General features: G+C 44.0%; 1 protein-coding gene across 4 annotated transcripts in view; it reads left to right on the top strand.

The window, feature by feature from the left end:
* LOC121553716 (cullin-9) overlaps nt 1-22,712 on the top strand; it is a 52,546-nt gene that overhangs the window by 18,343 nt on the left and 11,491 nt on the right. For 2 of the 4 annotated variants that reach the window (XM_041867044.2, XM_041867041.2), the window contains exons 16-37: nt 1,053-1,224; nt 1,537-1,642; nt 1,757-1,852; nt 1,969-2,144; nt 2,230-2,363; nt 2,729-2,914; nt 3,259-3,288; nt 5,282-5,415; nt 5,588-5,770; nt 5,986-6,143; nt 7,351-7,552; nt 10,140-10,311; nt 13,242-13,387; nt 13,495-13,624; nt 13,880-14,079; nt 14,280-14,527; nt 15,375-15,750; nt 17,908-18,048; nt 19,788-19,952; nt 20,191-20,354; nt 20,495-20,588; nt 21,462-21,647. In XM_041867044.2, coding sequence (XP_041722978.2) covers nt 1,053-1,224; nt 1,537-1,642; nt 1,757-1,852; nt 1,969-2,144; nt 2,230-2,363; nt 2,729-2,914; nt 3,259-3,288; nt 5,282-5,415; nt 5,588-5,770; nt 5,986-6,143; nt 7,351-7,552; nt 10,140-10,311; nt 13,242-13,387; nt 13,495-13,624; nt 13,880-14,079; nt 14,280-14,527; nt 15,375-15,750; nt 17,908-18,048; nt 19,788-19,952; nt 20,191-20,354; nt 20,495-20,588; nt 21,462-21,647 — 3,599 coding nt within the window. The remainder of the gene's footprint in view (nt 1-1,052; nt 1,225-1,536; nt 1,643-1,756; nt 1,853-1,968; nt 2,145-2,229; nt 2,364-2,728; nt 2,915-3,258; nt 3,289-5,281; nt 5,416-5,587; nt 5,771-5,985; nt 6,144-7,350; nt 7,553-10,139; nt 10,312-13,241; nt 13,388-13,494; nt 13,625-13,879; nt 14,080-14,279; nt 14,528-15,374; nt 15,751-17,907; nt 18,049-19,787; nt 19,953-20,190; nt 20,355-20,494; nt 20,589-21,461; nt 21,648-22,712) is intronic. The other 2 variants (XM_041867042.2, XM_041867043.2) reach the window with 2 other exon arrangements.

Here is a 22,712-nt window from a genome sequence, read left to right as displayed (position 1 = left end):
TCAATGTATTATTTACATAGGGCAGCAGTCTCTAAGGTGCAGGGTACATTACCGGGTGGTAGCCGGCTAGTAACAATGACCAAGTTCATGGCAGGGTACTGGGCGGAAGGCCGGCTAGCGGTGACTATATAACAGTCTAACGGCCTGGAGATGGAAGTCATAGGTTGACAATATGGCAATTTTGTTGTTTTACTTTCAAAATAGAGCTCCAGAATTGAGATTGTTTTTGTTCAATAGAGATGAATTTGCCTCCATCTTTAGGCTAATATTACATAGGCCTAATTCAATTGTTGCTAATTCACCACCTGATGAAGTTGAAACTCAGAACATAACACCTACTGCTAGTAGTCATGTATTAATCTAACAGTAAATTGAATGTCCTAAAAAAAACTTTGCAATGAGGCCTAGTGCACTCTCAATGGCCGATGCGCTACCTACAGAAAGCTGAGACCCTCCTCTCTTTTATTATGGACAACTAGTTGGTTCCAAATAGGACTGCACGATATGGGCCAAAAATCTAATTGTGATTTTTTTCAACCAAATATTGCAATTGCAATTTGACTTGCGATATAGACATAAACACTTTGGTGAACTGTTGGAATCATATAAATAAAATTATTTTTCTAGTTCTATGGTTGGTGTTTGGCATGACAACAAATGGAAAAAAAACAGGTAGGAGTTATGACAGGGTAGGAACCAAAGTGTTGGTCAGTGTTTCCCAGCGGGCCCTAATTACATTTGAATAGATGTTACATTTGAATAGATGTTACATTTAGACAAAGATTTTAGAATAGGCTCTCTGATTCAGAACATACCGTTGCGACTAAATGGTTGCAGTCTGGAGCCCTGCAAAATGTATCAATATGTAATTCCTTTTGTATTCAGTTTTCATAAAATCAAGAAATAAATGACTAGTACTGGTAGATGAATTACTTTACCCAATCATCCCTTAAGTTTTTATTAAGCTTCTGGAAGTTAAAGTCCAACTTGTCTTAAACTGTCATGTTCACCTTTGTCATACTTTGTCTACTGTATGTGACCGTTAACAACAGGATCTAGTGTGGAACTCAAGGAGGACAAGTGCTGGGAGAAAGTGGAGGTTTCCTCTAATCACCATCGCGCCAACAAGCTCACTGACAAGAACCCTAAAACCTACTGGGAGTCCAATGGCTGCACAGGTTCCCATTTTATCAACATCTACATGCACAAGGGGGTGGTGATTAGGTATGTCCACACATCACTTTGGTCATACTAAGGGTTTAGAATGTTGGAATGTTTACTCGTGATATGTATGCACAATATGTAAAGAATTGAAAATGAAGCACAGCTGTGTTGCTCACTGTTACCTTGCCTGTATACTGAAACGTTTCTGTTATTGCCTTGTTCTTGCATCTGTGGATTTTTATGCTAGACTGCATGCTTTATCTTAAACAACTGCTGTGCTTACTTCAATGGCATTCATATTTGTACTATTTCTTACTGTAACCATTGGGCACTTACTGTAAGCACATTTTCTCCTGTTCTTGTTAAACCCAGGCAATTGGCTGTGCTTGTAGCCGGTGAAGACTCCAGCTATATGCCTGCTCGCATGGTGGTACTTGGAGGAGACGACCCCACAAACATCAACACAGAGCTGAACACAGTAAGTAGCTGTATAGGCAGGCAGGAGTAAGAAACTCTTGGAAGTAGGATATATGTATGATCTTGTCTTTTTAAGGTTTAAGCCCCTCACCCGCCCAACTCTTTGTGTTTACAGGTCAATGTGCCGCCGTCAGCCAATCGCATAGTGTTGCTGGAGAATATGAACCGCTTCTGGTCCATTGTGCAGATCAGGATCAAGAGGTGTCAGCAGGTGGATTGTCACATCATGAAAATTGGAATTTCAATTGCGTTTTACTTCCTGAATTGGCTGAATTGAAATGGTATTGATCTCAACCCTGGATTAACAGTACTTTCTCTTCACACCAGGGTGGCATCGACGCGAGGGTCCACGGCTTTGAGGTGTTGGGGCCCAAGCCCACCTTCTGGCCCGTGTTCAAGGAGCAGCTCTGCTGTCGCACCTACCTCTTCTACAGCACCAAGGCCCACACCTGGTGCCAGGAGATCCTGGAGGACAAGGCCCAGCTGCTGCAGCTCTTCAACAAGTAAGCCTGTCTCTACTATACACACTACTGCTAACTACACTCACCCCCAGACTGTTCTAAACTGGCCTGGTGTGTGTCTCTGCAGACTGAACAGCGCACTGCGACATGAGCAGATGTTTGCTGACCGCTTCCTGCCCGATGCCGAGGCAGCGGAGGCTCTGGGACGCACCTGCTGGGAGGCCCTCATCACCCCCATCGTACAGAGCATCACCATCTCGGGTAACTTCCTGAATGTCTGGGTGTTTCTCAATATGCATACTACAGTGCGCCACACTCATGCTCCGAGTTTATTCTCTGAGTAAGTTCTTGTGAGGCTGAGAGTGTAGAGAATGCATAACACATTACATTTGAGAAGCACTCGCGCTCCCCCTACTGAATTACCTCTCGCTGCACCTTCCCATTCACTGAACCTTCTTCCAGCCAGGACAATGGCAACAATAGAGACTAAACAAGATATACACAAAGCAAACGTTTTACTTCATAATTATCAGCTAGCTATATGGAAATCGTAATAATCTAGCTAGCCAGTCAGCCATACATTTTCATCAACTAAGATGATTCTCTGTCTCCTCCACTCCCAACAGAGACCGAAGTCCTCAGTCCCCTCTCCTGGCTACTCGCTGAGTACCTGGACAACGCAGAGTCAGCCAGGCGCTGCAAGAGCCGGGCCGCCATCTTCAACTCCCGCGTCCGTCGCCTCACACACCTACTGGTCCATGTGGATACCAGCCGAGTGGACACAGAGGAGCTCAAGCCGCCCATCAAATGCAGTGAGTAATCCTGTAACCCTATACCCTACCACCTCTTTACTTCTGATAAACACTCAAGTCTTTTCTCTGTCCAGCTGTGACTGATATTTCATCAGTCGTAGTGGGACAAAATGTGGTCTTCTCAATCTTTTTCAATAGTGAATTGGCAATTATTGCCCATAAAATTGGGTGCGGAAATGCTACAGGAATTGGCAATCAAAATGAGCTGCGAATAAATCTCAGTAGACTAAAGACTAGATTTTGCATGGTAGTATAATATTTGGAAATGCGAACGTATTGATACTTTATTCATAATGTTTGTTAGACGCAACCCATCACGTCTTCCGTATTTCTTTTGTTTTCAGAAGGTATCAACCGAAGCAAAGTTTTAAAGAGTAAGTAACAGCTTAGAGGCTAATGTACTGCATTCAGTTTTTAAGTTATTCTTCTAGCATCTCCATTTTTATATTACTAATGACTGAGTCATTCCGCTTTCCCCACCACACGCAACCCTCCAGTTTGAATTGAAAATGATCAGGACGATGTGTTACTCATTTGTTTCTTTCAGTTGTTTTTGGCTGTAGTTTCATACACTACATGACCAAAAGTATGTCGACACCTGCTTGTTGAACATCTAATTCAAAAATCATGGGCATTAATATGGAGTTGGTCCCCCCTTTGCTGCTATAACAGCCTCCACTCTTCTGGGAAGGCTTTCCACTAGATGTTGGAACATTGCTGCGGGGACTTGCTTCCATTCAACCACAAAAGCATTAGTGAGGTCGGGCACTGATGTTGGGCAATTAGGCCTGGCTCGCAGACGGCGTTCCAATTCATCCCAAATGTGTTCAATGGAGTTGAGGTCAGGGCTCTGTGCTTCTTTCACACTGACCTCAACAAACCATTTCTGTATGGACCTCGCTTTGTGTACGGGGTCACTGTCATGCTGAAACAGGAAAGGGCCTTCCCCAAACTGTTTCCACAAAGTTGGAAGCACAGAACTGTCTAGAGTATCATTGTATGCTGTAGCTTTAAGATTTCTCTTCACTGGAACTAAGTGGCCTAGCCCAAACCATGGAAAAACAGCCCCAGACCATTATTCCTCCTCCACCAAACTTTACAGTTGGCCCTATGCAATGGGGCAGGTAGTGTGCTCCTGGCATCTGCCAGACCCAGATTTGTCCGTCGGACTGCCAGACGGCAAAGCTTGATTAATCACTCCAGAGAACGCGTTTCCATTGCTCCAGAGTCCAATGGCAGCGAGCTTTACACCACTCCAGCAGACGCTTGGCATTACGCATGGTGAGCTTAGGCTTGTGTGCAGCTGCTCGGCCATGGAAACCCATTTCATTAAGCTCCTGACTAACAGTTATTGTGCTGACGTTGCTTCCAGAGGCAGTTTGGAACTCTGTAGTGAGTGTTGCATCCGAGGACAGACCTTTTTTTTTTTTGTATTTTACCCCCTTTTTTCTCCCCAATTTTCGATCTTGTCTCATCGCTGCAACTCCCCAACGGGCTCGGTAGAGGCGAAGTTGGAGTGATGCGTCCTCCGGAACATGACCTGCCTAACCTCGCTCCTTAATACCCGCCAGCTTAACCCGGAAGCCAGCCGCACCAATGTGTCGGAGGAAACACCGTTCAACTGGCGACCGGGGTCAGCCCGCAGGCACCTGGCCCGCCACAAGGAGTCGCTAGAGCGCGATGAGCCAGGTAAAGCCCCACCGGCCAAACCCTCCCCTAACCCGGACGACACTGGGCCAATTGTGCGCCGTCCTATGGGACTCCCGGCCACGGGCGGTTGTGGCACAGCCCGGGAATGAACCCTGGTCTGTAGTAATGCCTCTAGCACTGCGATGCAGTGCCTTAGACCGCTGCGCTGGACGGACAAGTTTTACGCGCTACGCGATTTAAGCACTCGGTGGTCCCGTTCTGCGATCTTGTGTGGTCTACCACTTCGCGGCTGAGCCGTTGTTGCTCCTAGACGTTTCCACTTCACAATAACCACAACAACCGTTAGAAGCATATTATCCAGCAGCAAGGCGATGAAAACGATGACCATTTACAGTTCACTGGGGCAGCTCTAGCAGGGCAGAAATTTGACGAACGAACTTATTGGGAAGGTGGCATCCTATGACAGTGCCACATTGAAAGTCACTGAGCTTTTCTTCAGTAAGGCCATTCCACTACCAATGTTTGTCTATGGAGATTGCATGGCTGTGTACTCGATTTAATACACCTGTCAGCAACGGGTGTGGCTGAAATAGCCGATTCTAGTAATTTGAATGGGTGTCCACATACTTCTGTGTATATATAGTGTATTTATTTTTACCCTGAATTTGTCTCAAACCTTTTGCTTAGAAGATAACTGATTTTGTCATTTTCTTTCAGATGGAAAAGACGGAAAGAACAAAGATGCAGCTGCTGTGTCCTCTTCCTCCTCCAGTTCTGTCAAGCCAAGGGTGAAGAACACCAGCAGTATTGCAGGGATAGCACTGTGTTGGCAGGGCGTGGTACAGAGACGGGTAAGCCACTCTTACGTCTCTAAAAACAATGAGGCCCATTATAAACCTACTCTGATCTAATGTTATTGAAGTAAGTTGGTGGTGTCATTCTGATCAAAAGCTTAAGTCAAGATGGCATCACTAAATTAATCTTTTTTTACTTGAGAGTGATTATTCGACCCATGTTTAACAGGTGAAGAAATTCTTGGACTCGAGGTGCAGTCTGCCAGACTTTGTGGAGCGTTACAGGAACATGTACCTCAGTCTGAAGAATGCCATGGAGGAGCTGTTTGGCCAACAGACAGCATTTGTGCTGGCTCTCCGCCACGGCTTCTCTGCTGCTCTCCTACAGCTCTCCATCCTCACCGCCATGCATGTGAGTTATACTGGATGACCTGTACTCAATACTACCTGGGTCACGTTCATTAGGGCACGCAACGAAAAACTGCAATAGTTCTTCTCTGTTTCAGTCCGTTTTCTTCTGTTTGGTTCCTAATGAACATGACCCGGCAGTGTACCTGTAACACATCTATGCTCCAGATCACTGCTGTCTGTGTGGGTTACATTCTTCATCTCTATGTGTGTTTGCAGATGAGTGAGCAGTTTGCCCAGTACATTGACTTGATGATCCAGGAGAGTGGAGTGGACTCTGGCAATGTGGAGACTCTTAACCAGTTGCAGCAATTTCTAGAACCTATGCTCTTTCTCTCCGGCCTGGAGCTTGCCAACACCTTTGAGCACTGTTACAGGTAAGGCCACATTTCTATCTCTGTAGCAGACTCTTGCACGGGTCAGTTTTTTGGAGCCGCATCTGCTCTGCGCCGGCCACATCAATTTCCGCCTAGAATTGTTCCGAGAGACGATCTGTGACCTGCCAAATAACATATATTTATTTAATTGTTTTTATGACTCCAGAGTAGTAGGCTATTAGCATTAATTAGTCTGCATGTCTATTCAACATTTGGATAAAAGGAAACCATGCCATGAATTAAGAATGATAGACCTATCTTTTTATGTTCACAATGTAATGCTGCACAACTCCAATCGCTTTTTAAAAATAGCCTTCTTATTAGCCTCCTTCTTCCCTAATGAAAGCTTATAGCAGACATAACAATACCTTTACTTCAGTGTTGTTTAGAAAAACTAATATTTAATTTAAATAAACAATTCCTAGAATCGAATATGCTGTAGGCTATTGACTACTCAAACTTTTACCAGCCTCACAGGTTTAAACTTTATATGGCCTGCGTATTGGTCTAAGTGCAAGCCTGAATTCATGTAATAATTAACCAAATTATCGTAAACTAAGACTTGCTTGCACTTTTACCAGCTGTGTATCCATCTACCGGGTTGTTGTTCTCCTTGTCCGCAATGACTGAAAAAATTATTACAAACCTGGGATTTTCACTAGTGCAGCACCTGTTTCCACGACGGTGTATTCCACCATCATAATCTTTTTTGATTTATCCTGTTACGTTAGCCATTTGTGTGAGCTAGGAGTCAGGGAAAGTAAACTTGGCAATGTATTGTCATGTGGAGGAAGGGAACATAAGCTCTGCACGTGGACAAATTAGGAATGTTTCAACACCATACACATAATGGACAGTTCCCTGCTCCACTCTCTCGCTGCGTGGCTAGTAGCCTTGGCTATGTCTGCATCACTGCTCACATAATGGAATTCGCAACACAACAAGCTCCTTTGTTCAAATAATATTCTCTTGATTTAAAACGTTTCCGACCCGCAATATAACTGTTCTGAACCGCGAGCCGACCCGCGGGTTAAAAACATTTTTAATTCCACCCGCCAGCTGATTTCTTTGCGGGTGAACCACGGGGAACTGTGGGGACTCAAATCTGGAAGGCCAACCTAAGACCATTTATCATCCATAAAAGGACCATATTGTAGCATTGTCTCGGGAGAGTCTCAATCCATCTCTTTTCCCCCCTCCTCCACAGGTACTACCTGGGTGATAGGCTGCTGGGCCAAGGCAAGGTGTGGCTGGAGAGTGCCGTCATAATGCAGATAGGCACCTGCTTCCCAAACCGCTTCCCCCAGCAGATGCTGAAGAACCTGAGTGAGTCTGAGGAGCTGCAGCAGGAGTTCCACCTCTACCGCCTCCAGCAGCTGGACAAGACACTGCAGGATGTCGACGAGGAGGTGAGCAAAGGACCAAAACCACCACTGCAATGTTTAATTTTATACAGTGCATTCGGAAAGCGTTCAGACACCTTGACTTTTTCCACATTTTGTTACGTTACAGCTTTATTCTGAAATGGGTTAAATCGTTTTTCTCCCTCATCAATCTACACACAATACTCCATCATGACAAGGCGAAAACAGGTTTTTAGAAATGTTTGCACATTTATAAAAATAAAATAAAAACTGAAATATTACATTTACATAGGTATTCAGACCCTTTACTCAGTACTTTGTTGAAGCACCATTGGCAGCTATTATTGTATTGTCTTGGCTGTGTGCTTAGGGTCGTTGTCCTGTTGGAAGTTGAACCTTCGCCCCAGCCTGAGGTCCAGAGCGCTCTGGAGCAGGTTTCCATCAAGGATCTCTGTACTTTGCTCCGTTCATCTTTCCCTCGATCCTGACTAGTCTCCCAGTCCCTGCCGCTGAAAAACATCCCCACAGCCACCACGCTTCACCTTAGGGTGGTGCCAGGTTTCCTCCAGACGTGACGCTTAGAATTCAGGCCAAATACTTGAATACTCTTGTTTCTCATGGTCTGAGAGTCCTAGGTGTCTTTTGGCATACTCAAAGCGGGCTGTCATGTGCCTGTTACTGAGGAGTGGCTTCCATCTGGCCACTCTACCATAAAGGCCTGATTTGGTGGAGTGCTGCAGAGATGGTTGTCCTTCTGGAAGGTTCTCCCATCTCCACAGAGGAGCTCTGTCAGCGTGACCATTGGGTTCTTGGTCACCTCCCTGACCAAGGCCCTTCTCCCCCGATTGTTCAGTTTGGCCGGGCGGCCAGCTCTTCCATTTTTAAGAATGATGGAGTTCACTGTGTTCTTGGGGACCTTCAATGCTGCAGACATTTTTTGGTACCCTTCCCCAGGTCTGTGCCACGACACAATTCTGTCTCAGAGCTCTACAGACAATTCCTTTGACTTCATGGCTTGGTTTTTGCTCTGACATGCACTGTCAACTGTGGGACCTTATATAGACAGGTGTGTGCCTTTCCAAATCATGTCCAATCAATTGAATTTACCACAGGTGGACTCCAATCAAGTTGTAGAAACATCTCAAGGATGATCAATGGAAACAGGATGCACCTGAGCTCAATTTCGAGTCTCATAGCAAAGGGTTTTAAAACGTATGTAAATAAGGTGTTCCTGTTTTTTTATTTTAATAGAAGTACATACATTTCTAAAAACCTGTTTTCGCTTTGTCATTATGGGGCATTGTGTGGAGATTGATGAGGAAAATGTTTTCTTTAATCCATTTTAGAATAAGGCTGTAACGTAACAAAATGTGGAGTGGAGGAAGGGGTCTGAATGCTTTCCGAATGCACTGTACAGTGAGCTCCAAAAGTATTGGGACAGTGACACGTTTTGGCTCTGTACTCCAGCATTTTGCACTTTAACCTCAGTCATTGTATCAAATCCAGACTGTCAGCTTTAATTTGAGGGTATTTTCATTCATATTAGGTGAACCGTTTAGAAATTACAGCACATTTTGTACATAGTTCACCCATTTTAGTAGATCGGAAGTATTGGGACAAATTCACTTAAGTCTATTAAAGTATTCCGATTTTTTTTGTTTTTGTATTTGGTCTGTATTCCTAGCACGCAATGACTACAACAAGCTTGTGACTCTACAAACTTGGAGTCATTTGCTGTTTGTTTCAGATTATTTTGTACCCAGTAGAAATGAATGGTAAATAACGTATTGTGTCATTTTGGAGTCACTTTTATTGTAAATAAGAATAGAATATGTTTCTAAACACTTCTACATTAATGTGGATGCTACCTGATTACGGATAATCCTGAATGAATCGTGAGTAATGATGAGTGCGAATGTTAGACGCATAAATATCATACCCCCCAAAAACATGCTAACCCCTGCTATTGTAATGGTGAGATGTTAGCATGTTTTGGGGGTATGATATTTGTGCATCCAACTTTCTCACCTATCATTATTCACAATTCATTCAGGATTATTCGTAATCATGGTAGTTTTCAAATGAATGTAGAAGTGTTTTGAAACATTCTATTCTTATTTACAATAAAAGTTACAATACATTATTTACCATTTCAGTTGGGCACAAATAATCTGAAACAACCAAAACAAACAGCAAATGACTCCAAGTTTGTAGAGTCAGCTTGATGTAGTCATTGCGTGCTAGGAATATAGACCAAATACTAAAAACTTTTGACTACTTTAATAAACATAAGTGAATTTGTCCCAATACTTTCGATCCACTAAAATGGGTGGACTATGTACAAAAAGTGCTGTAATTTCTAAACGGTTTACCCGATATGGATGAGAACACCATCAAATAAAGCTGACAGTCCAAACTTTAACCTCATAGTCGCTGTAATATTTCAAATCCAGAGTGCTGGAGTACAGAGCCAAAACAACCAAAAATGTGCCATTGTCCCAATACTTTTGGAGCTCACTGTATATAGCAGATGATCGTTTCCAAAGCAGCATACACATATTACGATGTTATATGACCTCTTGGGAATCCAACCCATAACCCCAAAAAAATGTTGTCCTTTGCTGTGCTGCAGATGATGGATGATCAGCCGTCGGAGCCTGATGAGGAGAGTGAGGTGAAGGTGCTGGTCCTGTCACCTCGCTGCTGGGCCGTCTCCTCACCCTGCTACCTGGACAACTCCAGCAGATACTTCCCCAAGCAGCTCTGCACCTACCTGGCGGAGTTCACAGACTTCTACTCTAACAGTCAGTCCCCTTCTGTCATCTGTCTTTTCACAAAGTTTGGCTGTATGTTTCCCTCCTCACATTGATGTACACTACCGGTCAAAAGTTTTAGAACACCTACTCATTCAAGGGTTTTTCTTTATTTTTACTACTTTCTACATTGTAGAATAATAGTGAAGACATCAAAACTATGAAATAACACATATGGAATCATGTAGTAACCAAAAAAGTGTTAAACAAATCAAATTATATTAATATTTGAGATAATTCAAATAGCCACCATTTGCCTTGATGACAGCTTTGCACACTCTTGGCATTCTCTCAACCAGCTTCATGAGGTAGTCACCTGGAATGCATTTCAATTAACAGGTTTGGGGGGGGGGGGTATACAGAAGATAGCCCTATTTGGTAAAAGACCAAGTCCATATTATGGCAAGAACAGCTCAAATAAGAAAAGAGAAACAACAGTCCATCATTACTTTAAGACATGAAGGTCAGTCAATACTGAAAATTTCAAGAACTTTAAAAGTTTCTGTAAGTGCAGTCGCAAAAACCATCAAGTGCTATGATGAAACTGGCTCTCATGAGGACCGCCACAGGAATGGAAGACCCAGAGTTACCTCTGCTGCAGAGGATAAGTTCATTAGAGTTACCAACCTCATAAATTGCAGCCCAAATAAATGCTTCACAGAGTTCAAGTAACAGACACATCTCAACATCAACTGTTCAGAGGAGACTGTGTGAATCTGGCCTTCATGGTCGAATTTCTGCAAAGAAACCACTACTAAAGACACCAATAAGAAGAAGAAGAGACTTGCTTGGGCCAAGAAACACGAGCAATGGACATTAAGCCGCTGAATATTTGTCCTTTGGTCTGGAGTCCAAATGTGAGATTTTTTGTTCCAACCGCTGTGTCTTTGTGAGACGCGGTGTGGGTGAACGGATGATCTCTGCATGTGTATTTCCCACCGTAAAGCATGGAGGAGGTGGTGTTATGGTATGGGGGTGCTTTGCTGGTGACACTGTCTGTGATTTATTTAGAATTCAAGGCGCACTTAACCAGCATGGCTACCACAGCATTCTGCAGTGATACGCCATACCATCTGATTTGGGCTTAGTGGGACTATCATTTGTTTTTCAACAGGACAATGACCCAACACACATCCAGGCTGTGTAAGGGCTATTTTACCAAGAAGGAGAGTGATGGAGTGCTGCATCAGATGACCTGGCCTCCACAATCACCCGAACTCAACTAAATTGAGATGGTTTGGGATGAGTCGGACCGCAGAGTGAAGGAAAAGCAGGCAACAAGTGCTCAGCATATGTGGGAACTCCTTCAAGACTGTTGGAAAAGCATTCCAGGTGAAGCTGGTTGAGAGAATGCCAAGTGTGTGCAAAGCTGTCATCAAGGCAAAGGGTCGCTATTTGAAGAATATAACATATTTTGATTTGTTTAACACTTTTTTGGTTACTACATGATTCCATATGTGTTATTTCATAGTTTTGATGTCTTTACTATTATTCTACAATGTAGAAAATAGTAAAAATAAAGAAAAAACATTTTGAACGGTAGTGTACACTGAACAAAAATATGAGCGCCACATGTAAAGTGTTGGTCCCATGTTACATGAGCTGAAATAAAAGATCCCAGAAATGTTCCATATGCACAAAAAGCTTATTTTTCTCTTATATTTTGTGCACACATTTGTTTACATCCCTGTTAGTGAGCATTTCTCATTTGCCAAGATAATCCATCCACCTGACAGGTGTGGCATATCAATAAGCTGATTAAACAGCATGATCATTACACAGGTGCACCTTGTGCTATGGACAATAAAAGGCCATTCTAAAATGTGCAGTTTTGTCACACAACACAATGCCACAGATTTCTCAAGTTGCGGGAACGTGCAATTGACATGCTGACTGCAGGAATGTCCACAAGCTGTTGCCAGCGAATGTAATGTTAATTTCTATACCATAAGCGAGGCGAACATCGTTTTAGAGAATTTGGCAGTACGTCCAACTGGCCTCACACCCGCAGACCACGTGTAACCACGCCAGCCCAGGACCTCCACATCTGGCTTCTTCACCTGCGGGATTGTCTGAGACCAGCCACCTAGACAGCTGATGAAACTGAGGAGTATTTCTGTATGTAATAAAGCCCTTTCTTTGTACTTTTACCAATTTTTCTCCCCAATTTCGTGATATCCAATTGGTAGTTAGTCTTGTCCCATCGCTGCAACTCCCCTATGGACAAGGGAGAGGCGACGGTCGAGAGCCATGCGTCCTCCGAAACACGACCCTGCCAAGCCGCACTGCTTCTTGACACTGCTCTCTTAACCCGGAAGCCAGCTGCACCAATGTGTCGGAGGAAACACCGTCCAGCTGGCGACCGAGTCAGCTTGCAGGTGCCCGGCCCGCCACAAGGAGTCTCTCGGGCACGATGGAACAAGGAAATCCCGGCCGGCCAAACCCTCCACTAACCCGGACGACGCTGGGACAATTGTGTGCCGCCTCATGGGTCTCCCGGTCACGGCCGGCTGTGACACAGCCAGGGATCGAACCCGGGTCTGTAGTGATGCCTCAAGCACTGCGATGCAGTGCTTTAGACCGCTGCGCCACTCGGGAGGCGGGAAAAACTCATTCTGATTGGCTGGGCCTGGCTCCCAAGTGGGTGAGCCTATGCCCTCCCAGGCCCACCCATGGCTGCGCCCCTGCCCAGTCGTGAAATCCATAGATTAGGGCCTAATTAATTTAAATTTACTGATTTCCTTATATGAACTGTAACTCAGTAAAATCGTTGAAGTTGTTGCATTTATATTTTTGTTCAGTATATTTTAGATCTTTCTCATATGCCAAAATCTTGCGAAGTTCCATCAGAGCCAGTCCGTTACAAAGGCATCTTTCAGAACGGAAGTGCTAGAGGCTGATTGATGTGTGTTTGTCTGCAGGTCAGTGCGTGTACAATCTGACCCACAGTAAGCCCAGGCGTCTACAGTGGACCTGGCTGGGCCATGCAGAGCTGCACTACGGCTCCTGCACTCTCTATGTCTCCACCCTGCAGATGTACATCCTCCTGCAGTTCAACCACCAACAGGTAACTAGATGGGGGAAACGCAGTGCAAAGCGAGTTTTATTTATTTATTTTTTTCATTGATAATGGGCTGATGTCTCTTAAACTACCTCCTGTTGTTATTATTTCAGGATGTATCTGTGGAGGCTCTTCAGCAGGCCACAGGCCTCTCCCCGATAGTGCTGGCCCATGCGCTATCTCCCCTCACTGCAGAGAAGGGCATTCTCACCACAGACAGCCCCAATACCAATTTTGTGAAGGGTGAGCTCCCGCTCTTTCTTTCCCTGGCTAGCTCTTTCTTTGAGCCTTTCACAAATACATTATATGGAGCTACTGTGGATCCCTGTAATCCAGCAGATTTTTTGGTGACATTGCATTTACAAAAATAATTACACCCAAAGATTCCATCTCCTCAATTGTTTCCCAGTTAGTTGTTATTTTCATGACCATTTGAATTTACTGTTGGCGTTTGTGGAGTTGGACTGAATTTAAGGTTTTGTCCTTCTCTGCACATAGGAGTCCTGAGGTTGAACAAAAAAGCTCTGTCTCAGAGTTTGGAAAACCACAGCTACTGCTACCTGCCCAAGCAGACCTACCTGAATGTGGACGAGGATGCTGCCCGCTTGCTGGAGAGGAAGAGGAACTTCATCTACTGCCTCATCATCCAGATCATGAAGGCTGAGAAAGAGATGCACATAGACAACCTGGTGTTCAGAGTAAGGCCTTGTTCCCTCATGTGTCCTCCCTCATGTGTGACCAATGGAGATTATCAACTGATCCTATGTAGTGGCAGCATAAACATACATCCCTCCATGTTTCAGGTCCAGCTTTTATTTAGACTCCTCTTTATTTGATGTGCCAGATGCTAGCAGTGGGTGTCTTTTACGTCCCTATTTTATCCCTTGTCCTCCCTTAGGTGTTGGACACATGTCAGAAGCGGGAGGCGACTCGTTCGGTGCATTTCAGCTGCAGCACTACAGACGTGCTGTCCTGTGTCATGCACGTCATCAGCAAGGGCTACATCAGGCGCAATGAGGACAGCCCCCACATCGTGGAGTTCCTGCCTGAAGACCCCTCCACTCCCCTGAAGGGCCAGGCGCAATTCTCCTTCAGCAAGGCAGAGCTGAAGAATAACCCCAGCAACAGCAGCAACGCTGACATCAGGTGTGCGGACGACCCTTGACCTAGTGGGGGAAGGGTTTTTAATGTAGACGGCTGGTGTAGCCTCTGTGGTGATTCTGTATCTCAGGGCATGTTTGGTTTTTGAATTGTAGGGAAGGAGAGTAGAAGAAGATTTACTAACAGGCCTTTTCCATTTCTATGTCTGTCTGCCATAGCTGTTGCATAAATGCTTTAATAGATAACCAATTGGGTTGAGGTCTTCAGCCCTGACATTACAGCACTTATTTGTGCCATATGCACTCGTTCTGTCCTAGTTGAGCTTTTAAATACACATTGACCTAAACTGAGGCTGGATGGCAATGCCTGGCAACGTCAGTCATTTCACATACAGGATGACCATTGACCACTGATGCTGTTTACCTTCAAAGAAACCCATGGCTCCAATACTGAAACGATTCATGAAACACAAAAATGATCAAGGCTTTTATGCAATATGTTGAGAAACAGTCAAAAGATGCTAGTGAATGTTCTATTAATATAAATAAAAGACAATTTCAACTTTGAACCATGTTTGCTGCCTTATTTTGTGTGGTTATAATACAGTAGTCTATAAATGCTGTGTGGGGTGAGATCTTTATTAATGAAGATACCAAAATTAGTCTCTACAGCTCTTTGACATTAAAATCACACTACTAACCTGATAATTACAAGCTCTGCTTTCCATAAAGATGTTATTCTGTCGCACTGTTTTTAATAACACATGCTTGTTCTCTGAAATGAGAGTATTTCCAATGTAATCATACTAAACTGAGACCCCCTCACGTTTAAGAAGTTAAGATTTCCGTAGCTGTAAGTTACCTCTTGTGACCCGCTGTGTCTCCTCCTGCAGCCTGGAAGGCATCATTGCAGCCCCTCAGAGTGTGGAAGACGGGGTCCTGGAGGCTGTCCTGTTGTCCATGGGCCGGACTATGAACCAGGAGGAGGTACGGCAGCTGATGCAGCGCACAGTCCAGCAGGTCTCTGGCACCCTGAGTCTGGACCTGGACCGGGCTGAGCACCTGCTGGTCCACTGCAAGTGGAACGTGGACGTGCTGATCCAGCGCTACACAGACGACCCAGACTCCCTGGTCATGGCTGCTGGGCTGAAGGGCTGGAACCCCCAGCCGCCCCCCAGCCCTGTGTCCAGCTGCCCTGTGTGCCTCATCTCTGAAACAGGGGAGGCAGATCCCGCCCCCACCCTCTGCTGCATGCACTACTGCTGCCGGGTCAGTCACTTTACAGATTTTTCTAATCCTTTTCCAACTTTAAATTAGTTTTAATCTTGTATGGCTACTTTAAAAGGGGCATTTTGCAGTTTCTATATAGTTTTTTGGACTTAATTAATGTACCCATTGATTCTTGAAGAATATACAGTGCCTTCAGGAATTATTCGTACCGCTTGACTTATTCCACATTTTGTTGTTACAGCCTGAATTCAAAATGGATTCAATAGATGTTTTTTCCCGCCCATCTACACACAATACCTCATAATGACAAAGTGAAAAAGTGTTTTAGATTTTTTTTCACATTTATTGAAAATGAGATACAGAAATACACTACATGGCCAAAAGTATGTGGACACCTGCTTGTCAAACATCTAATTCCAAAATCATGGGCATTAATATGGAGTTGGTCCCCCCTTTGCTGCTATAACAGCCTCCACTCTTCTGGGAAGGATTTCCACTAGATGTTGGAACATTGCTGCGGGGACTTATTTCCATTCAGTCACGAGCATTAGTGAGGTCGGGCACTGATGTTGGGCGATTAGGCCTGGCTCGCAGTCTGCGTTCCAATTCATCCCAAAGGTGTTCGATGGGGTTGAGGTCAGGGCTCTGTCAGGCCAGTCAAGTTCTTCCACACTGATCTCGACAAACCATTTCTGTATGGACCTCGCTTTGTGCACGGGGGCATTGTAATGCTGAAACAGGAAAGGGCCTTCCCCAAACTGTTGCCACAACGTTGGAAGCACAGAATTGTCTAGAATGTCATTGTATGCTGTAGCGTTAAGATTGACCTTCACTGGAACTAAGGGGCCTAGCCCAAACCATAAAAAACAGCCCCAGGCCATTATTCCTCCTCCACCAAACTTTACAGTGTGCACTATGCATTCGGGCAGGTAGCGTTCTCCTGGCATCCGCCAAACCCAGATTTGTCCAAACCCAGATGGAGAAGCTTGATTCATCACTCCAGAGAACGTGTTTCCATTGCTCCAGTGGCGGCGAGCTTTACACCACTCCAGCCGACGCTTGGCATTGCGCATGGTGACCTTAGGCTTGTGTGCGGCTGCTCGGCCATGGAAACCCATTTCATGAAGCTCCCGACGAACAGTTATTGTGCTGACGTTGCTTCCAGAGGCAGTTTAGAACTTGGTAGGGAGTGTTTCAACCGAGGTCAGACAATTTTTATGCGCTTCAGCAATAACGGTACTTACAGTTGACCGGGGCAGCCCTGGCAGGGCAGAAATTTGACGAACTGACTTGTTGGAAAGGTGGCATCCTATGACGGTGCCACATTGAAAGTCACTGAGCTCTTCAGTACGGCCCAATGTTTGCCTATGAAGATTGCATGGCGGTGTGCTCGATTTTATACACCTGTCAGCAACGGGTGTGGCTGAAATAGCCAAATGCACTAATTTGAAGGGGTGTCCACATACACAATATATACAAAAGTATGTGGACACCCCTTCAAATTAGTGGATTCGGCTATTGTACAATATTTACACATTCTTACAAAAATTCTTCAAGCTCTGTCAAGTTGGTTGTTGATCATTGCTAGACAGACATTTTCAAGCCGATTTAGGTCAAAACTAACCCCTCAGACCTCGCGGTCTTCTTGGTAAGCAATTCCAGTGTATATTTGGCCTTGTGTTTAAGGTTATTGTCCTGCTGAAAGGTGAATTTGTCTCCCAGTCTGTTGGAAAGCAGACTGAACCAGGTTTTCCTCTAGGATTTTGCCTGTGCTTAGCTCTCTTCCGTTTCGTTTTGTCCTAAAAAAAACGATAACAAGCATACCCATAACATGATGCAGCCACCACCATGCTTGAAAATATGAAGATTGGTTCTCAGTGATGTGTTGGATTTGCTTCAGGACATGAAGTACATTTCTTTGCTACATTGTTTGCAGTTTTACTTTAGTGCCTTACTGCAAACAATGCATGTTTTGTTTATGAATTTGAGTGGTTACATTTCTCCAACCCTATCCCTCAGCTTTTTACCGAAACGGGTGAGGAGTGTACTTTGTTATTGTTTCAACTGCTGATTGCTGCTTTAAGAATGAATGAATCTGTACATGTGGAGTCGTAACATCCGCTCCTAATTGATGTGTGAACAGTTCATCACAGGACTCCCATTTCATGATTCTTTATTTATTTTTCCTTCCTACAGTCTTGCTGGCAGGAGTACCTCACGGCCAGAATTGAGCAGAACCTGGTGATGAACTGCAACTGTCCAATAACAGACTGCCGAGCACAACCTACCTCTCAGTTCTTCTTCAACATCCTGACCAACAAGGACACCATCGCCAAGGTCTGCCCCCCCCCACCCCACACACAGCCCAATGAGAGCAACACACTTAGTGCATTCGGAAAGTATTCAAACCCCTTGATTTTTTCCCCACATTGTTACGTTACAGCCTTATTCTAAAAAATATATATATATATATATATATCATCAATCTACACACAATACCCCATAATGACAAAGCAAAAACAGGTTTTTAGAAATTTTTGCAAATGTATTAAAAAGAAAAATGGACATATCACATTTACATAAGTATTCATACCCTTTACTCAGTACTTTGTTGAAGCACCTTTGGCACCGATTACAGCCTCGAGTGTTCTTGGGTATGACGCTACAAGCTTGGGACACCTGTATTTGGGGAGTTTCTCCCATTATTCTTTGCAGACCTTCTCAAACTGTCAGGTTGGATGGGGAGTGTCGCTGCACAGCTATTTTCAGGTCTCTCCAGAGATGTTTGATTGGGTTCAAGTCCGGACTCTGTCTGGGCCACTCAAGGACATTCAGAGACTTCTCCTGAAGCCACTCCTGCGTTGTCTTGGCTGTGTGCTTAGGGTCGTTGTCCTGTTGGAAGGTGTACCTTTACCCCAGTCTGAGGTCCTGAGCGCTCTGGAGCAGGTTTTCATCAAGGATCTCGCTGTACTTTGCTCCATTCATCTTTCCCTTGCTCCTGACTAGTCTCCCAGTCCCTGCCGCTGAAAAACATCCCTACAGCATGATGCTGCCACCACCATGCTTCACCGTAGGGATGGTGCCAGGTTTCCTCCAGACGTGACGCTTGGCATTCAGGCCAAAGAGTTCAATCTTGGTTTCATCAGACCAGAGAATCTTGTTTCTCATGGTCTGAGAGTCCTTTAGGTGCCTTTTGGCAAACTCCAAGCGGGCTGTTGTGCCTTTTACTGAGCAGTGGCTTCCATCTGATTGGTGGAGTGCTGCAGAGATGGTTGTCCTTCTGGAAGGTTCTCCCATCTCCACAGAGGAAATATGTAGAGCTCTGTCAGAGTGACCATCGGGTTCTTGGTCACCTCCCTGACCAAGGTCCTTCACCCCGATTGCTCAGTTTGGCCGGGCGGCCAGCTCTAGGAAACCTTTTCCATTTAAAGAATGATGGAGGCCACTGTGTTCTTGGGGACTTTCAATGCTGCAGAAATTGTTTGGTACCCTTCCCCAGATCTGTGCCTCCACACAATCCTGTCTCGTAGCTCTACAGACAATTCCTTCGACCTCATGGCTTGTTTTTTGCTCTGACATGCACTGTCAACTGTGGGACCTTATATAGACCGGTGTGTGCCTTTCCAAATCATGTCCAATCAATTGAATTTACCACAGGTGGACTCCAATCAAGTTGTAAAAACATAAAGGATGATCAATGGAAGCAGGATGCACCTGAGCTCAATTTTGAGTCTCATAGCAAAGGGTCTGAATACTTATGTAAATAAGGTATTTCTGTTTTTTACTTTTTATAGATTGGCAAAGATTTCTAACAACCTGTTTTCGCTTTGTCATTATGGGGTATTGTGTGTAGATTGATGAGCATTTTTATTTATTTAATCCATTTTAGAATAAGGCTGTAATGTAACAAAATGTGGAAAAAGTCAAGGGGTCTGAATACTTTAATGTACTGTATATAAACCCATAAAGTTATACATATCCAGTTGTACATGTTTGTTTGCTGATCGTGAGTTTAAAACAGTAGCACCTATCCATCCTCTGAGGCCCCTCCGCTCCTGTCATCTGTTTCCCCCCAGTATGAGAACGCGCTCCTCCGGGGCTACGTGGAGTGCTGCTCCAACCTGACCTGGTGCACCAACCCCGTAGGCTGTGACCAGATCCTGTGCAGGGACAACATCGGCAGCATGGGCAACTGTTCAAAGTGCTGCTGGTCCTCCTGCTTCAGCTGCAACTTCCCAGAGGTTAGCACTGAGCTGTCATGCACATCTCCTGTCCTCATTAATGTTTTTTTTGTGGTTTATTTGTCTTCTTTTTTTTACTTCAATGGCATTGAATCAGAAATCCATATTTGTATGGTTATCCATCAGACTTGGTGTAGTGTAAATCTATCTAGTACATACAGTATTTTTGTTCATAGAGACACAAGCAAGCACAGAGTATAGATTTATGCTGATTTCTTAACCCCCACTTTCTCCCCAGGCTCACTACCCAGCCAGCTGCAGTCACATGTCCCAGTGGATGGACGATGGTGGCTACTACGAGGGTATGACCATGGAAGCCCAGAGTAAGCACCTTGCCAAACTCATCTCCAAACGCTGCCCTAGCTGCCAGGCCCAGATAGAGAAGAATGAAGGCTGCCTACAGTAAGTATAAAGCCACTGGACCCGTGTCAATCCTCAGCCCTGTTCTCTGTCGATTTCCATCAAACCATTTCAAGGTTTACCAAAGTATGTTGTAGGGATTTATAGGCATCACTGTTACTGCCACTCTAATTCTTTTTCAGTATGACTTGTGCCAAATGTAACCATGGATTTTGCTGGAGGTGTCTCAAGCCATGGAAACCAACCCACAAAGATTACTTCAACTGCTCAGCTATGGTAAGTCCATATGACTTGATTAAATTAAGTTTGTGCTTCATACGATTTTGTACAAATGCAAAGGGTTTCCATGAATTGCAGAGTATTTACACTCCCCTCCATATGTATTTGGACAGTGAAGTGAACATTTTTAATTTGGCTCTGTACTCCACCATTTTGGATTTGATGAAATGTTTCATGAGGCGACTTTACAGAATGTCACCTTTTTATTTGAGGGTATTTTCATACATATGTTTCACCGTTTAGAAATGAAAGCACTATGTATTTGAGGAAGTCAAGTATTTGGACAAATTCGATTACTGTATTAAAGGAGTCAAACGTTTAGTATTTTGTCTTTGCACTCAATGACTACATCAAGCTTGTGACTCTACAAACTCGTTGGATGCATTTGCAGTTTGTTTTGGTTGTGTTTCAGATTATATTTTGCCCAATAGGAACTGAATGGTGAATAATGTATTTTCTCATGTTTCTGAACAATTCTACATTAATGTGGATGCTACCATTATTATGGATAATCATGACTGAACCATGAACAATTATGAGTGAGAAAGTTAGAAGCGCAAAGATCATACCTCCCCTGTTATTGGTAATGGTGAGGTTAGCATGTATTGTTTTAGCCTTTGTAACCTTCTCACTCATTATTATTCATTTTTCATTCATGATCTTTCAGTGTTCAGAAACATCTTATCTACTAACTTGGAAAGAAAATTACTCCATTCACCATTCAGTTCCTATTGGGCAAAACCTTACCCAAAACACAATGTGCAATCCAGGGTGGGGCCCCAGGACCAAGTTTGGGAAACCCTGCTTTAATACAACACAACAAGTTCTGTTGATTTCCAATGCAGTGATCCACTTTTTTTCTGGCTGCAGGTGAGTAAAGCAGCAAGGCAGGAAAAGAAGTTCCAAGACTACAACGAGAGATGCACTTTCCACAACCAAGCCAAGGACTTTGCCATCAATCTAGAGAGCAAAGTCTCCTCCATCAATGAAGCCCTGCAAATGAAGTCCTTGACGTTTGTTATTGATGCCTGCAAAGTCCTCGCTCAAGCTCGCAAGGTAAGAGGAAGTAAACTAATAAGAAAATAACCGACCAATCTGTAGAGAAATGTAAGCAATCACCATGCAATCTGACATGAAAGATTCATTAGGGCTGTGGCGATCATGAAATGTTGTCAGCTGGTTGTCATGCAAAAGTCTGCCAGGCTCACGGTAATTGACCGTTAATTAACATAAACACGTTTAGCATCTGCAGGCCTCTAAGCATACAAGCCGCTGATGCGCGCTTTTGGAACATCAACATTTAAAAAAGTATAATAAGTCAATTTAATATACACCATCACAATATATCCTTTATTTTAGGCAGGTCTAAAGAAACATGATATGAATCAAATGTATTTCAGAAGAACAGAATGAGTGAATGAGTGCCTACTAAATGTTATCTGGCTATGCACCATGCCATAGGCTGTAAGTAGGCTTGTTCATTTAGCAGACAACATATGCGTATAGGTCTCGTGCCATTATTTTATAGTATGTGATTTTATAGTAAGAAGAATATAATTGAACTTAGTTGAATAAAATATAAAGGGTATTTTTCCCATTCCGGTGCGAGTGCGCATTTGACGTAGTTATGTTGAGTGTAAAAGTGATCATTTGAAACCAGTCCTATACGCTAGATTGAGTTATTTTGCAACTTTAGTTGTACACTGAACAAAAATATAAACGCAACAATTTCAGTCAGTCAATTGAAATAAATTAATTAGGCCCTAATCTATGGATTTCAGATGACTGGGAATACAGATATGCACCTATTGGTCACAGATGCCTTATAAAAAAAAAAGGTAGGGGCATGGATCAGAAAACCAGTCAGTATCTGGTGTGACCACCATTTGCCTCATTCAGCATGACACATCTCCTTCGCATAGAGTTGATCAGGCTGTTGATTGTGGCCTGTGGAATGTTGTCCCACTCCTATTCAATGGCTGGGCGAAGTTGCTGGATATTGGCGGGAACTGGCACACGTTGTCGTAAACGTCGATCCAGAGCATCCCAAACATGCTCAATGGGTGACATGTCTGGTGAGTATGCAGGCCATGGAAGAACTGGGACATATTCAGCTTCCAG

This window comes from Coregonus clupeaformis, chromosome 37 (genome assembly GCF_020615455.1).
Source record: "Coregonus clupeaformis isolate EN_2021a chromosome 37, ASM2061545v1, whole genome shotgun sequence".
Lineage (NCBI taxonomy): Eukaryota > Metazoa > Chordata > Actinopteri > Salmoniformes > Salmonidae > Coregonus > Coregonus clupeaformis.
Note: the sequence above shows the minus strand (reverse complement) of the source record. Positions and strands in the feature narration are given on the sequence as shown.